Genomic DNA, 16,837 nt, shown 5'->3' with positions numbered 1-16,837 from the left:
CCTTTCGGACCTCCTCCATAAATTCTCTTCCCTTTTCCAACCTTCCAGCCTTATCTTCTACGGTGTCCTCCTACTAATTTTAATTGTTATCCTTTTCTTACTTAAGTGCCTCTTTTCAAAAATCTCTCGTCACAAACGAAATACGAAACTCTTAGCTCTTGCCGCGCTAGAGCTCCAAAATCCCTTCTCCAATGCGGACAACCGTCGGCAGGCTCAGGTATGGCTCGCTAGTGTTGCTCACCCCCAGGACTGATCACCCTGAGGTTGGTGTCGCTCTCAAGACTGGCCATCTTGTGCAGTCGGCACTGCGCTACTGCGGCTCTAGCCTTGCCTGCCTATGCCTGCACCACTCCCTGCCTCTCTCCATTCCCCTACGGGGTCTGCACGTCACCAGAGAGCGTGCATCTGGGGCTGCCGAAAGGCTACCAGATGGGTACCGCTGGGTGCGGCACAAAGTAGCCGCAGAAGAGGGCCACTCTAACAGGCCTCCTCTGGCTGTTCTGGGGCACATGAGATTTGCATAAGGGTCGGCTCAGCACATACCCTTCCCCTGAAATTCTGAGCCTCAAGTGCAAGGGGAATCTCATCCCTACCCCTCCCAGCAAAGGTTAATGCCCACCACCTGTCACACAGGTGAGCCTTTAAAAGAAAAAGGAGAGGAATTGTGGCATATTTCTCAGGGACTGGAGCCTAGCCATGCTTAAAATTTTTTAATCCTTCTCTCCCTCTCTACATTCACTCTCTGCCCTCCGTACCTGTAACCCCCCTCTCTGTTCCCCCCTTCCCCCTCTTGTTATAGACCGCCCATTTCCGTAGCTCACCACTAAACCGGAAGCCTTCCTGTTATTCTCTTTACTCCTCTATACCTAACCTAAGCCCTCAGCCTAGCAACTGCTTCCTGCCTTGTGTGATTGGCTGTCCCTTCCTGACGTGTGCGCCCAAGACTCCACCCCTCCCCGAGAGTACTTAAGCCCCACGCTTACCCCGCTCTGGGTCGTCCGAGCCCCGGGGTCTTCGGACCCCAGACGTCTCACTCCTCGGGTTCCCGGGTGGCCCATCCCGGAGTGTAACAATAAAAGCCTAAAACCCGAATCTGGCCTCAGTGAAGACTTCTCGCGACCGCCGGCTGGGGAAAGCGCCGGCTCCAGCTTACCCAGGTTAATTCCCGCGAGCTCGCCCCAAACCCACCCAGTGTACCGGTCGCGCGGCCCGGCTGAAGCTATCAGCGGCAATCCTGGAGGTTATTCTTAGGCATTATATAGATATCTCCTTTTTAGTCTAAAGTATATTAGGAGAGGCTAGAGGGAAGTGCATGAAACTGTAGAGCTGTGTTCCAGTAGCCATGTTTCTTAAAGATGATTGTATAATGACATAGCTTTCACAATGTGACTATGTGATTGTGAAAACCTCGTGTATGATGCTCCATATCTAGGGTATGGACAGATGAGTAAGACGTATGGATTAAAAATAAACAAATAATAGGGGGAACAAATGTTAAAATAAATTTAGTAGACTGAAATGCCAGTGATCAATGAAAGGGAGTGGTGGGGATATAGAAAAAAATAGGTGAAACAAAGGCTGAAAAATATTGGGTAGATGGAAATGCTAGCAGTCAATGAGAGGGAGGGATAAGGGGTATGGTATTTAGGAGTTTTTTTCTTTGTTCTTTTTATTTCTTTTTCTGAATTGATGCAAATGTTCTACGAAAAGGTCATGGTGATGAATGTACAACTATATGATGATACTGTGAGTTATTGAAAATATACCAAGAATGGAAGGATCAAATGGTAAGAATGTTCATGTTTGTATGTTGTTATACACATTTTTTTTAATGAGGGAGAGCTTAATATTCACAGACAGACAAAAATGGAGAGAGTTCATCAACAAGTCACCTGTTCTTCAAAAATTATAAAAGGGAGTTCTGTAGCTTGAAAAAAAAAGACAGGGAAGAGTGGCTTGGAATACTATGAAGAAATGAAGATCTTCAGTAAGGATAACTAAAAGAGTAAATGTAAAACCCAATAATACTGCATCCTCAACCTCAATATACAACTCTACCTTTTAAATTCTTATAAGGGTCAGAATTCAACTGAACAAGAAAAAGGCATTTTTCCTGATAATGAACACGAAATATAAAGAGGTAAAGTAGGATAAAAACAACATAAAGAGGGGAAATAGAATTATAGGTGCAGAGAATAGGTATGGACTGAAGCTAAGTTGGTATCTTTTCAAAACAGTACATTGCAGATATAGGTTGTGCAATATAAACCCCAGGGTAACCACAAAGAAAGTATTAAAGATATATACAGAATATCCTGAAGGTTATTCTTAACACATTATAACACAGATATCACCTTTTTAGTTAAGGTATAATGGAGAGGCTGAAGGGAAGTGCCTGAAAATGTAGAGCTGTGTTCTGGTAGACAGGTTTGTTGAAGATGATTGTATAATGATATAGCTTTCACAATGTGATTGTGTGATTGAGAAAATCTTGTGTCTGATGCTCCTTTTATCTACCTTATGGACAGATGAATAAAACATATGGATTAAAAATAAATAAATAATAGGGGGAACAAATGTTAAAATAAATTTAGTAGATTAAAATGCTAGTGATCAATGAAAGGGAGGGGTAAGGGGTATGGTATGTATGAATTTTTTCCTTTTTTCTTTTTCTGAATTGATGCAAATGATCATAATGATGACTATACAACTACGTGATGATACTGTGAGTTACTGATTATATACCAAGAATTCTAACCATTCCAACATATGGTTAGAATGTTCGTGTTTGTATGTTGTTATGTTTAAAAAAAAATTAAAAATTAAAAATTAAAAAAAAATAGAAACAAAAATGAGAAAGGGATCAGTCAGAAACATCACAAAAGTTCACCTACACAGAAAAGGAAGTTGAAATAAAGGAAAAGAGAGACAAAAATAGATATAACATAAAAACCAAAGGACAAAATGACTGAAGTAAATACTGTCTTTATAGTAAGCACACAGAATGTTAATGGATTAAATTCTTCAATCCAAAGACAAAGACTGAATGAAGAGATAAAAAAAGCATGATCCAGCTATATGGTGTTTACAAGAGCCTCACGTTAGACCCAAAGCTAAAAACAGACTATTAAAGTGAAAAGATGGAAAAAGATATCTCATGCAAATAGTAACCAACTATTAAATATGGTTAAATATATTAGCTATATTACATATGTAAACTATATTACATATAGTATAACTATACTGACATTGGACAAAATAGACTTTAAGTTAAAGTCAATCACTGAGTAAAACTGTATTTTTTGCACTTTAGAGAACCCTCAGAAGTCTACAAAATAAACTTGACAGAATATTTTTGAATATCCAATTTTGAGAAATTCTGTATAAAGAACAGTACTGAAGTTAACAAAAATGATGAACATGTCTTTGACTTGTTTATCTAGTCCACAAACATTTACTGATAGTGTAACCATGCACGAGAAAGTATGAAATTTCTACTGAAGGTTTTCATGTTTTTTCCTCTGGGATCATACTATAAAGCACCTTTTTAAATCATTCATTATTGGTTTCCTCAAAGACTCATTTAAAAAATTTTTTTGAAGTTTTTTATTGTAAAAAATAACACATATAAAAAGCAAAGAAAGAAAAAAGCAATAATTGTAAAAGCATACTTTAACAAGCAGTTACAGAACAGATCCCAGAGTTTGTCATGGGCTACCATTCCACCATCTCAGATTTCTCCTTTCCTTTAGATTTTTGCTCTAGCTCCAAAACACTGGAGGCTAGAAGGAATATTAATACAGTGATTCAGCAGCCATACTCATTTGTTAAATCCCATTTTCTTCATTACACCTCCACCTTCTCCTTCAATCTGTCTCCCAATCTAAACGGATCTTTGGGCAATGCCTGTTCTGACTTTTCATGTTGAGAAGGGGTCTCAAAGACTCTTTTAAAAAGATTAGAATACCAAGTCTTTCCTATTTCAGTATTCCAATCTAAAGGGATCTTTGGGCAATGCATATTCTGACTTTTCAGGTTGAGAAGGGGTCTCAAAGACTCGTTTTTAAAAAAGATTAGAATACCAAGTATTTCCTACTTCAGTATGTAACTCTCAAAACACTGACCAAAACTGTTCTAAAATTTTGGTTTATAACAAAAAAAAAGCAGATCACACTCAAATTTCTTCTTTAGAAAAAGTTCAATCTACTTAACTTTAATGTAAAAACTGTTATCAAATAAGCACTTCTTTGGACATGTAAAATTTCAATACTTTCACACACTTGAGTCAAATTTTTAACTATTTCATACCACTTACATAACTATAACATTTCTCTGATCACTGTATTTTATTTTGCCTTTAATGTAACAACTGTCATCAAAAAGTATTTCTTCGGACACATAACATTTCAATATTTTCACATGTCTTGAGTCAAATGTTTATTTCATATCATTTATCTAATCATGAATATTCTCTGATCATTACATTTTATTTTGCTGAAGAAACCTTGTTTTTCAAAAATCAAGTTTCTTATTCTCTTAACTTATAAAAATCCACCAATTTTTGCACCTACATGGAACAACCCACACATCTATTTATTTACCAGTCATCAGAGTACAGTTTTACTCTCCAAGTACTGTCACTTAAAAGTTGGCAAATATACCTTTTCTTTGCTTCTGGAAGATGAGACTCCTGTCAATATGCTATGTGCTATTATAAAGAAAATTAATCTTACTTGAATGCACAAATAATCTCAATAAGGCTTAAATAATGAGTAGGTAACTATTCTCTCAGAAGTCAGCTACTGTCAATAGTTATAAAGTAAACTGATTCTTATAAAGCACTTTAATACAATAATAGCACTTTAATACAATAATTAACAGAAATTTAAATCAGAAGCAAAATCAGAAGTCTGATTTTGAAGTTTAGAAGTCTGTTGAACCTCTGTCTGCATATAGCCAGATTCATTTGATAAAGCCTTCAAATGTTAAAAAACATAATTAGAGAAACTGCCATTAGTCAAGAATTCACATTTTGAGTAGTATATGAGGAGGCAAAAATAGCTGACTGGATGAATTCTAACACTCGTTGTAAGGCATTGTTCAATTTCATCATTTTCAAATGAGTAATGGAGCTGGTTAGCCTAAAACATGGGTCCCTAAATCTTATTCTGGGAGGTAGGAGTGAAGTCTTTAGATAGTTGTGGGAAATCAGGGCTGAGGCCATTAATCAAGAAACAATGTTAGGATTTTGAATTGCCTAGTGATTTTGAATCACTCACAAATTCAGCAGAGAGTATTAAATAAATATGCTAGGTATTCAAGGATGAATTATTTAATTCCAACCTTCAAAGATCTCACAACCTATTAGGGTTAAACGTATAACCAACAGTAACATATAAGAGTTAAAGCAGTAGCAACGACAAATTACAAAAATCAGTTTCTATAATACTTTTATCCAACTTTGCAAATATAAACATGGAGTATTAACTGAATATATAAGCTATCATGAGGCCTACACAAAATGTATAGAAAATCTCACCTTACAATTGTTTCATTGTGTTCCTCTATGACCAAAAATATACTAAGATTTCCTAGTATACATAATTATATACATTTGAAACTGATGTGCAAATATCTATTTCAGGGATTAGCTCTCAATATTTTTAGTTATTATAATATAATATATGATACTTACTGGGCTGCTCCTTCCCTGAGAAGATTATCATTATTAAGCAGTAACCTAACATCTGTAAAAAATAAATATTAAAAAAAATTATGTTTCCTATATTAATAGTATTTTTCTGCCTGTAGAATGCAATGAACATAGATTATTTTGGTCATGTATTACCAACACATCCCCCCCCCATATAAGCAAGCTCAAAATACCACTCTGACACTCAAAATAACCACATACACAAATGAACACACATCACAATATTTAAAAAAAAATTTTGGTCAGGAAATAGGAGAAAGAATGAAATACATGTTATTTCATATTTTTAGTAGTAGATGGCAGGTAGACTGTTAACTTATCTTCGAAGAACAAAAGTGGACTTAAGCTACAGTAGAGAGATGGTGGGATAAAATCTGCAGAAAACACTTAGCACTTTGTCCCTTAGTTTGGAAATATTATTATCAATTTCAAATTAATTTGCTCTATACAGAAACTAATTAAACAAGAAACCGCTATCAACAGAGTCTACAGTAAACATTTCTGTCCTTTGGCACCTCAGGTTCAAGCAACAGGCAAATGCATTTATTTAGTTCAATAATGTATAACTGTCTGACTTGATTTGTTGACTTCACATTGGGTGTTGATTCTTCTTTCCTAATTTTAGACTCAATTATTATGCAGACATTTTGCTAATTAATCACTAAAACATGATTTTAATAAACAAAATTTATTGGAAAATCCAAGTACTCTGTAAAACACGAAAGAAAAAAACTACCAAACTTCACAAAAAATCAAATATAATTACCTTTTAGTCTTGGTGCACTTCTGTCAGTATTTTTCCTAAGCATTAGGTTATTTTAAATAATTGCCATCACAGAGTACATAAAATGTAACCTAATTTTTCATTTAATACTTCAGAAGTCTTTACTGTCTTTATATTCATGATTTCATGAATATGCCATCATAGTACTCCATTCAATGTTAAAAAAAAATTATTTAACAACTCCACTCTTTTATAAACATGTGTAAGAAAAAAATTCCTTAGCTATTAATATAAATGCTGGCTAATATTCTACATTTTAGTTATGTTAATAAAATAAGCAACTTGAAAAAATGTGTACTCCTTCATTATAGGAGGTTTTTTTTTTTAAAAGCATAAATCTTCTATTTCCCCTTCAGTATACTGTTAGAGCCATGTATTTTGTCCATCTAATGGAATCTATATTGACTACATATATTTTTCTTAGTATATGCTTCCTTTTTTAAAAAAACTGAGAAATTGGCACACACATATGGTCCATACATGGTATACAACCAATGGCTCACAACATCATCACACAGTTGTGTATTCATCACCATGATCATTTCCAGAACCTATGCATCATTCTAGAAAAAGAAAAAAAACAAAACAAAACTCATACATCCCATACCCTGTACCCTTTCCGTTGACCACCAACATTTCAATCTACCCAATTTTTTTTACTCCTTATCCCCCCTATTATTTATTTATATTTATTCTCATGTTTTTATTCATCTGTACCTTCTTTACTTGGCTTCTAGTTCCTCTCTCTCTCCTGGATTCCCTCTTGCTTGCTTTCTACTGCTTGTCAACCTTCTTTGCTGGCTTCTCTTTTCCCAACCTCTTAATGCTGGACTACTACAAAGTTCAGTCCTGGGTCCTTTTCCTATCTAGCCTCATTTCTTTGGTGACAGCAACCAATCTCATGGAATGAAGTATCATCTATCTGCTCATAACTCCCAAATTTAGGCTTACGGCCCAGGCTGCTTTCCTCCAAACTCGACACATATATTCAATTTCACATCAGCTATTTCTGTTTCATTATCTAATAGACATCTCTCATCTGTCCATACCCAAGAGAGAAGGAGCATCAGACATAAGGTTTTCACAATCACAAGGTCACACTGCAAAAGCTATACAGTTACACAATCATCTCAAGAATCAAAGCTACTGGAACACAGCTCAATAGCTTCAGGTACTTCCCTCCAGCCTCCAATACACCATAAACTAAAAACAGATACCTATATAATGCATAAGAATAACCTCCAGGAATAACGTCTTGACTCTGTTTGAAATCTCTCAGTCACTGCAACTTTATTTTGTCATTTGTCTCCTACAGCTTTTGGTCAAGAAGGCCTTCTCAATCCCATGATGTCAGGTACTAGCTCATCCTGGGAGTCCTATCCCTTATTGCCAGGAAGATTTACACTCTTGGGAGTCATGTCCCACATGGGGAGCAGAGAGTGAGTTCACCTGCCTAGATAACTCAGAGAAAGAGGTCACATCTGAGCAACAAAAGAGGTTCTCTGGGGGTGACTCTTGGGCATAATTATTAGGCTTGGCTTCTCCTTTGCAGGAATGAGCTTCACAGGGGCAAAACCCAAGATCAAGGGCTCAGCCCATTGAACTGGATGTCCCAACTGCTTTTGAGAATACGAGGAATTCTCTAGATGGGGAAGCTGAATATTTCCTCCTCTCTCCCCAGTCCTCCCAGGGGACTTTACAAATACTTTTTTATTCTCCGACCAAATTATTCTGGGATACATTGTGGTATCTCACTAATCATACGAGTTAAATTAGTTAATGTGCTACCCAAACTATAACTTTTGCCTCAAATAAACATCCTTTCCTTTTGTCTCACACAAAAGTTTAAGTTTTAAAATATGGATCATATCATCTTTTACCCTGTATTCTGATTTATCTTACTCCTATACAAATCAGCCTCATTCATATCTCTAGTTGGAGTCTAGTCACTTTTTCAACTTTTTAACAGTTGCTCTATGGGGTAATGCTGACTTTTATAACATAAGAGCTCTAACTCAGAGTCTCAGGTATCAGATACATACCTGAAGTTTCAGGGATTGACCAGGTTATACTTAAAAGGCTTAGTATTCAAAATGTAGAAATAACAGCAACAACTCCTGAATATATGTGACTCCTGTAAGAGCATACAATCTAGGAACAATTACAATAGGCCCCAAACTGATAACTCATGCTCTCAACTTCAATTCACCAAGCTTGTACATTACAGTTAGTCCACATGAATGATGAATGATAGTATTTGTCTTTTGTTTCTGTCATTTCATTCAACCCCTAGTTGAATGCCTTACAACTTCATTCCTTCTTGCAGCTGCTAAGTAGTCCATTGCATGCATACACCACAGTTGCCTCCCTTAGTCATTGTACCTTAGGCCATCTCCATCCATTGCAAACACTGCTGCCATAAACACCAGTGTGCAAACGTCCATTCAGTATATACTTTCTTAATTTGGTAATAATTTTTATTCACAAATATGAAATTATTAAGATAGCTGAATTATGACAGTTGTATTAATCCATCATTATTGCCATTCACTACATACTTATAAATTACAAACTGATTATAATTTGTCATTTTTATTAAAAAATTTGCATACCCCCTAAACTCTATAACAAAGTTGAAAAAAAACTCCAATATGACAACAGTTAATACAGATAATATATAAAAAGCTCTTTTCATAGTGCAAAAGGCAATAAAGGACACACTAATAGAAATATAAACAAAATGAAGAAATGAATCTCTTTTATAGAATTGACCAAGCATCTAGAAAAACATGAAGAAAATTCAATCCTCACCAAAGGAAAAAAAAGGCCATAAAAATAACCATATTCCATTATTAGACTTTTCTAGCTTAATACACCTTTCTGGAAGGAAAGTTAGCGATCTTTTTTAAAAAAAAATTTAAATACACAGAGCTTTTTACTGGATAATGCCATTTCCTTTATTCTCCAAGATGAATGTTCTGATGGCAAGTTCTGATGTCAACTTGCCCACGTGATGATGTGTCTCATCAGGCAAGCACTGGCCTAACCTTGCCGCAAGGATATTTTTGTGGCTGGTTTATTAAATCATCAATCAGTTGGCTGCAGCTGTGGCTAATTATATCTATGATCAACTAAGGACAAGTCTCCACAAACGTGATAATCCAATTAGTTGGACTTGGTTCAGTCAGTTGAAGACTTAAGGAAGGAGAATGAATATTCACTGCTTCTTCAACCAGCAAGCCTCTCCTGTGGAGTTCATTGAAATCTTCTATCAGAATTGCCAGCTTCACAACCTGCCTTACAGATTTTAGACTCTTGCATTCCCACGATTGTGGGATATCTCTCATATTCACAGATATCTCTCATTGGTTCTGTTTTCCTACAGAATCCTGACTAATAATAAATGCCAAAGTACAAAACTCATAAGCACAAAATTGTTTATAATCTAAAAATAACCTATATATCTCTCTCTGTTCTAGTTTGCTAGCTGCCGGAATGCACTATACAAGAAACAGAATGGCTTTTAAAACAGGGAATGTAATAGGTCGCTAGTTTGCAGTTGTAAGGCCGAGAAAATGTCCCAATTAAAACAAGTCTATAGAAGTGTCTAATCTAAGGCATCCAGTAAAAGATACCTTGGTTCAAGAAGGCCAATGAAGTTCAGTGTTTCTTTCTCAAGTGGAAGGGCACATGGCGAACACCGTCAGTTTCTCCTTCATTTGGAAAGGCACATGGTGAACAGTCAGGGTTCCTCTCTCATCTGGAAGGGCACATGACAAGCACAGCATCATCTGCCAGCTTCTTCTCCTGGCTTCCTGTTTCGTGAAGCTCCCCGGGAGGCATTTTCCTTCTTCATCTCCAAAGGCCGCTGGCTGGTAGACTCTGCTTCTTGTGGCTATGTTGTTCTGCTCTGCTCTTTCTGAATCTCCTCATTCTCCAAAATGTTTCCTCCTTTATAGGACTCAAGAAACTTATCAAGAACCACCTAAATGGCTGGAGACATGTTGTCACCTAATCCAGCTTAACAACCACTCTTGATTAAATCACATCTCCAGGGAGATGAACTGATTTACAGTTTCAAACACACAGTATTGAATGGGGATTATTATTCTGCCTTTATGAAATGGGATTTAGATTAAAACATGGCTTTTCTAGAGGACATACATCCTTTCAAACTGGCACAGTCTCCCATTAAGAAACTGGTAAAATTTAACTTAGATTATAATTCCTATGTATAGTGTCAAATTGGGCAGCCATTAAAAATAATGTAGATAAATATTTATCAGTATGGAAATACATCCATAATATAACAAACAGGAAGGGAAAAATTCTGCATGTGTATAATTATCATACAAATGCAATCGTATATGTATGTGCCTGATTTGAAAGATGTTGGAAGTATTTCATCCAAACAGTGGGGAGCTGGATGAGAGAATTTTGGGTGGTTTTTAGGTTAGGTTCTTTTTTTGCATGTAGGAAACTTTAAAATTGACTATGAACCATTTTTATAAAAATAATATAGTTAATTTCAGAAAAAAAATTGCCTATTCAAGTATCTCTTTTCAGTAACAACCCTGATTTAACAAATGATCTCCTTTGCTAACTACTAAAATGGCACTCACTTTCTTTTCAAACTAACTGATTTTAAACAATACAAGCTTCTGCCTAAATACTATATAAAAAAATGGACATTTATAAATTATAGGTATACCTATTCCATAAAGCAATCTGGGTGATTCTATCTATAAAGCAATCTGGGAGGTTCTATTTGATAAAGATGATTCATTTATCTTCAATATTTTAACCTAATAAATAACCGTGATATTGCATGGTGCTGTATCTTTCCTAGTTATGAACAAAACAGGAATTTAAAACCCAGTACGAGGCGTTCAGTTTACTCTGGGAAAATAGTCCTTGTTTATATCATAAGGAGAAACTGAAAGAGGAAAATTTAAATAAAATAAAATATTACTCTTCAAGAGGGTATTAAGCTGTGGTTCCAAGCTAAGGTATGTACCAGAACATGGGGTGGCAGTTGGGAAGCTTAAAGAAATTACAGATAGAAAAGACAGATAATGAGCCAGACAGATAGACAGACATACATTTTAGAGTCCCATCCCAGACCTACCAAATCAGTCTCTAAGAATGAAGACCAGAAATTCTTGTTTCAATGGTTCTAATCTATAGCCAGTGTAGGAAACAGCATTTGTGAATCACTAACAGATTTTATTACTTCCCATCACCAAGGTTATCAACAGAAATATCGATTAAAATAGTCAAATTCATTTGACTCAAATATTTAATTACTTAAATATTTAAGTAATATTTAATTACTTTTAAAATGTAAAAAAAAAAAAAAAAAGCCATGAGTTAAAATGTATTAATTTTATAAATAACGTCGCAGACCCACTTCTATTCCACAACCCACTCCCCATTCTAGGCCTATTTAACTGCTCATGCTAACTACACAAATTTACTGTACTTCAACTCAGAACACATTTATTTAATATCAATTTCAAACAACACTTAGAGAGCACTTTCCAGGACTTATTCTTTGAGGACCTTCCTGGTTAGAAAATATGTAGGGGGTTTAATTTTGCATAAGAACATTAGATACTGGAAAACTTTTCTTTGTATGAGAACTTATTCTTGGCTCTATAAACAGTATAGAAATTTGGTGGCTACTAACTTTATTGTAGTCACATGATTAACAATTTAACTCATACGCCAAGTTTTGATGCTCCAACCATCAATGTATTATCATATATTTAGGTTATAGAAGCTGTATATTAGAACAGAAGTAAGTCCTACAGGGAGCAAAAACAGTTTTGAATCCTTTCCAATTTCACAATTCATTACTTGAGATTTTGTAATTATCTAAAAAGGCGGATTTTTTTCTAATTTCCAAAAATTTTACAATGTAGAATTTTGATTGCTCTTTTAAGGATATCTTGGTGGTTAAATCTTAGAAAAGTACAGTGAGAAAACAAGTGCTAACTAGAAATTATGTATCAGGTGAGACTTTCTTTCAAAAATAAGGGCGAGATTAAGACATTCCCAGATAAACAAATGTTAAGGGTGTTCATTACCACTAGACTTGCCCCACAAGTATGCTAAAGGGAATTCATCAGAATGAAAGGAAAGGATACTAGACAGTGGGTCACAACTGCAAAAAAGAAATAAAGACCTTTGGTTATGGGTATACCCATATTCCCTCTGGTATATGGATAATTATAAAGGCCAGTATTATTGCATTGTATTTTTTTTGGTATACAACTCCACTTTTCACTTCTTACAGGTGCTAAAATGCAAATACAGAAAACAGTAATGATAAAGTTATGGTTCCAGACATATAATGTACAACGATGATTTGTAACAAGTGCAAAAAAAAGGTGTGTGTGTGTGGGGGGTGTTATAGGTATAGTGCATGTGTATGCTATTGAAGTTAAGTTGGTATCAAATCAGGATGTTAAATTTTAACCCCATGGTAACCACAAGGAAAACATATGAAAAAAATGAGAACAGACTCAATAGATCTGTATCAATAGGATACAATAAAAATCAAATAAACAGAAAAGGAGGCATTAAATAAAAAATTGAGGGACAAAAAAAGATGATTTACAAAGACCAAACAGCAAAATGGCAGAAGAAAGTCCTGCTTTATCAGTATTAACTTTAAATACAAATGGATTAAACTCACCAGTAAAAAGACAGAGAATGGCAGATTTGTTAAAATGCATGACTTAACTATATGCTGTTTACCAGACATCACCTTAAATTCCAAGACATAAGTAGGCTGAAAGCGAAAGGATGGAAAAATATATAGCATACAAATAGAAGCCAAAAGAGGGCTCAGGTGACTATACTAATATCAGCTAAAACAGACTAATTGTTATGAGGGACAAAGACAGTCATTATATATTGATAAAGGGGCCAATTCAAAAACAAGACAACAATTATAAGTATATACGCATATGAGCCCAACGGAACCCCAAAACAAGTGAAGCAAATATTGGCAGATGTGAAGGGAAAATAGTGCTACACCATTTTAGTTTGTTAAGCTGCTACAATATAATAATATACCAGAAAAGGAACAGCTTATAAAAAGGGAATTTATTAATTTGAAGGTTTACAGTTCTAAGGCCATGAAAATGTGCAAATTAAGGCACCAACAAGAGGTTAACTTCACTCAAGAAAGGCTGATACTGTCTGGAACCCCTCTTCCAGCTGGGAAGGCAGTTGGCTGGTGTCTGCTGGGGTCTTTGGCTTCTGGATGCCTCTGTCAGCTGTGAGGGGGCATGTGGGGACATCTTCTAGCTCTCTCTCCTTATTTCATAAGGCCTCCCCAGGGGTGTTTTCCTTCTGTATCTCCAAAGATTTCCACTGTGTGGGCTCTGTTGGCACTAAAGTTTCTTCTAAAATGGTTCCCTCTTAAAGGACGCCAGTAAGCAACCCCACCTTAAATGGGTGAAGATACACCTCCATATAAACCACCAAAAAGATCCCACCCAGCAATACTGAATGAGGATTAAAGAACATGGCTTTTCTAGGGTACATGACAGTTTCAAACTGGCACATACATTAATAGTAGGAGACTTTAATATACCACTTTCAATAATGGATGGAGCATCTAGAGAGAAGAGCAATAAGGAAAGAGAAGACTTGACAACATTATAAACCAATTAGACCTTACAAAAATATATAGAACACAACACCTAAAAGCAAACAAAATGCAAACTCTTCTCTAGTACACATAGATCATTCTCCAGGATAGACCACATGTTGGATCACAGAACAAGTCTCAATAAATTAAAAAGTATTGAAATTACACAATGTATATTCTCTGGCCACAATATACTGAAGTTAGAAATCAAGAACAGAGAAATGGAAAATTCAGAAACGTGGAAAGTAAACAATGTGCTCTTAAATAACCAATGAGTTAAAGTGGAAATCACAAAGGAAATTAAGAAGTATCTTGAAGCAAATGAAAATGAATACACAACACACCCAAAATACATGGGAAGCAACACAGGTAGTGCTGAGAGGGAAATTTATAGCTCTAAATTCTTACATTAAAAAAAGAAGGATGTAATCATTGACCTAACCTCAATACTGGAGGAACTAGAAAAAGAAGAGCAGACTAAACCCAGAGTGAGCAGAAGGAAGGAAAAACAAAGATTAGAGAGAAGATAAATGAAACAGAGAATTAAAACAAATAGAAAAAAACAACATCAAAAGTTGGTTCTTTGAAAAAGATCAATATATATCAACAAGACTTTAGTCACACTGATAAAAAAAAAAAGAGGACACAAATAACTGAAATCAGAAATGAAAGGGGACATCACCACAGAAATAAAAAGGACTATAAGGGGGTACTATATACCAACAAATTAAATTACCTAGATGAAACTGATGGATTCCTAAAAACACATAAACTACCTATACAGACTCAAGAAGAAACAGAAGATCTCAACAAGTCACTAACTAGTAAAGAGATTGAATCAGTTATCAAAAAAGGGTGGATCAATATAAGAAAAATCAGTTAACATAGATGGCCACATAAACAGAATGAAGAAAAAAACAAAAACAAAAATTAACACATGAATATTTCATCTGATGCAAAAAAAGGCATTTGACAAAGTCTAGTACCCCTTCTTGATAAAAACACATAGAGTACTAGGAATAGAAGGAAACTTTCCAAACAAGATAAAGGGCATATATGAATCACCGAATAGCTAATATACTCGCTGGTAAAAGAATGAAAGCTTTCCCTCTAAGATCTGGAAAAAGACAAGGATACTTACTGTGGGTGGGTGGGAAGGAGGGAGGGAAAAGGGGAAGAGGAAAAAAGGAATAAAGAAAAGAAGAGAGAAGAGAAGAAAGAAAAGAAAGTAAAAGACTTGAAAGGACAGAGTAAAACTTTCGCTATTTGTATATGACATGATCCTATACATAGAAAATCCTGAAAATCTCATAACAAAGCTAAAAAATGAATTCAGGAAAATGGCAGGGTACAAGATTAACAGCCCCAAAGCAGTAGTGGTTCTACACACTAGTAATGAAAAATTGAAAGAAGAAATTCAGAAAAAGTTTCCATTTAGAACAGCACTAAAAGAATGAAATATCTAGGAATAAATCTAACTAAGAAGGTAAAGGACTGGTACACAGGAACTACAAAATATTGCTAAAAGAAATCAAAGAAGACCTAAACAAATAAATGAAAGGACAGTCCATATTCATAGACTGGAATAGTAAATATTGTTAAGATGTCAATTCTACCCAAAGTTACTTACAGATTTAATGCAATTTGAATCAAAATTCCACCAGCTTTCACAAAATTTACATTTTGACTACTGTATTTTCTAATATAACTTATGTGGACAGCTTAAATGAACACCATAATACTTGGAATCTTGAGTAGGACATGAGAGTTTCTAGGTTTGTCCAGAGTGATGCCCTGATAAATCCCAGAGTGATTTGAATAGTGAATAAAAAAGTATTTGAAAAGTTCCCTTGGGGGAATGGTGAGAAAGGGGGAAAATTTAACTTCCCCAAGTGGAGAATTCTTGATATTCTCACAAGCAGTGGGAACAACCAAAGCAATACACTGAGCCCCCAATCTTGGGGTTTGTTCATAAGAAACTTAATCCCACAAAGGATAGGCTAAACCTACTTAAATTTAAGCCGAAGAGTCACCCCCAAGAGAACCTTTTCTGTTGCTCAGATGTGGCCTCTCTCTCTTGGCCAGCATGACAAGCAAACTCACTGCCCTCCCCCTCTCTATGTGGGACATGACTCCCAGCAGTGTGGACCTTCCTGGCAACATGGGACAGAAATCCTAGAATGAGCTGGGACTCAGCATCCAGGGATTAAGAAAACCTTCTCGACCAAAAGGGGGAAGAGCAAAATGAGACAAAAGAAAGTGTCAAGGCTGAGGGATTCCAAACAGAGTCCAGAAGTTATCCTAGAGGTTATTCTTACGCATTAAACAGATAACACCTGTTTGGTTAAGGTGTAATGGAGAGACCGGAGGGAAGTGCCTGAAAATGTAAAGCTGTGCTCCAGTAGCCATGTTTCTGGAAGATGATTGCATAACGACATAGCTTTTGCAATATGACTGTGTGGTTGTGAAAACCTTGTGTCTGATGGTCCTTTTATCTACCTTATTGACAGACAAGTAAAACATATGGATTAAAAATAAATAAAATAATGAGGAACAAATGTTAAAATAAATTTAGTAGACTGAAATGCTAGTGATCAATGAAAGGGAGGGGGTAAGGAATATGGTATGTATGATTTTTTTTCTGTTTTCTTTTTATTTCTTTTTTCTGAACCGATGT

At 35.5% G+C, this 16,837-nt stretch overlaps 1 protein-coding gene across 1 annotated transcript in view; it reads right to left on the bottom strand.

The window, feature by feature from the left end:
- Window positions 1-16,837, bottom strand: part of CAPZA2 (capping actin protein of muscle Z-line subunit alpha 2) — a 95,471-nt gene that overhangs the window by 30,529 nt on the left and 48,105 nt on the right. The window contains exon 3 of the mRNA XM_077115132.1: window positions 5,696-5,747. Within this exon, the coding sequence (XP_076971247.1) occupies window positions 5,696-5,747 (52 nt within the window). The remainder of the gene's footprint in view (window positions 1-5,695; window positions 5,748-16,837) is intronic.

This window comes from Tamandua tetradactyla, chromosome 1 (genome assembly GCF_023851605.1).
Source record: "Tamandua tetradactyla isolate mTamTet1 chromosome 1, mTamTet1.pri, whole genome shotgun sequence".
Classification (NCBI taxonomy): domain Eukaryota; kingdom Metazoa; phylum Chordata; class Mammalia; order Pilosa; family Myrmecophagidae; genus Tamandua; species Tamandua tetradactyla.
This window is presented reverse-complemented; position numbering and strand designations above follow the sequence as displayed.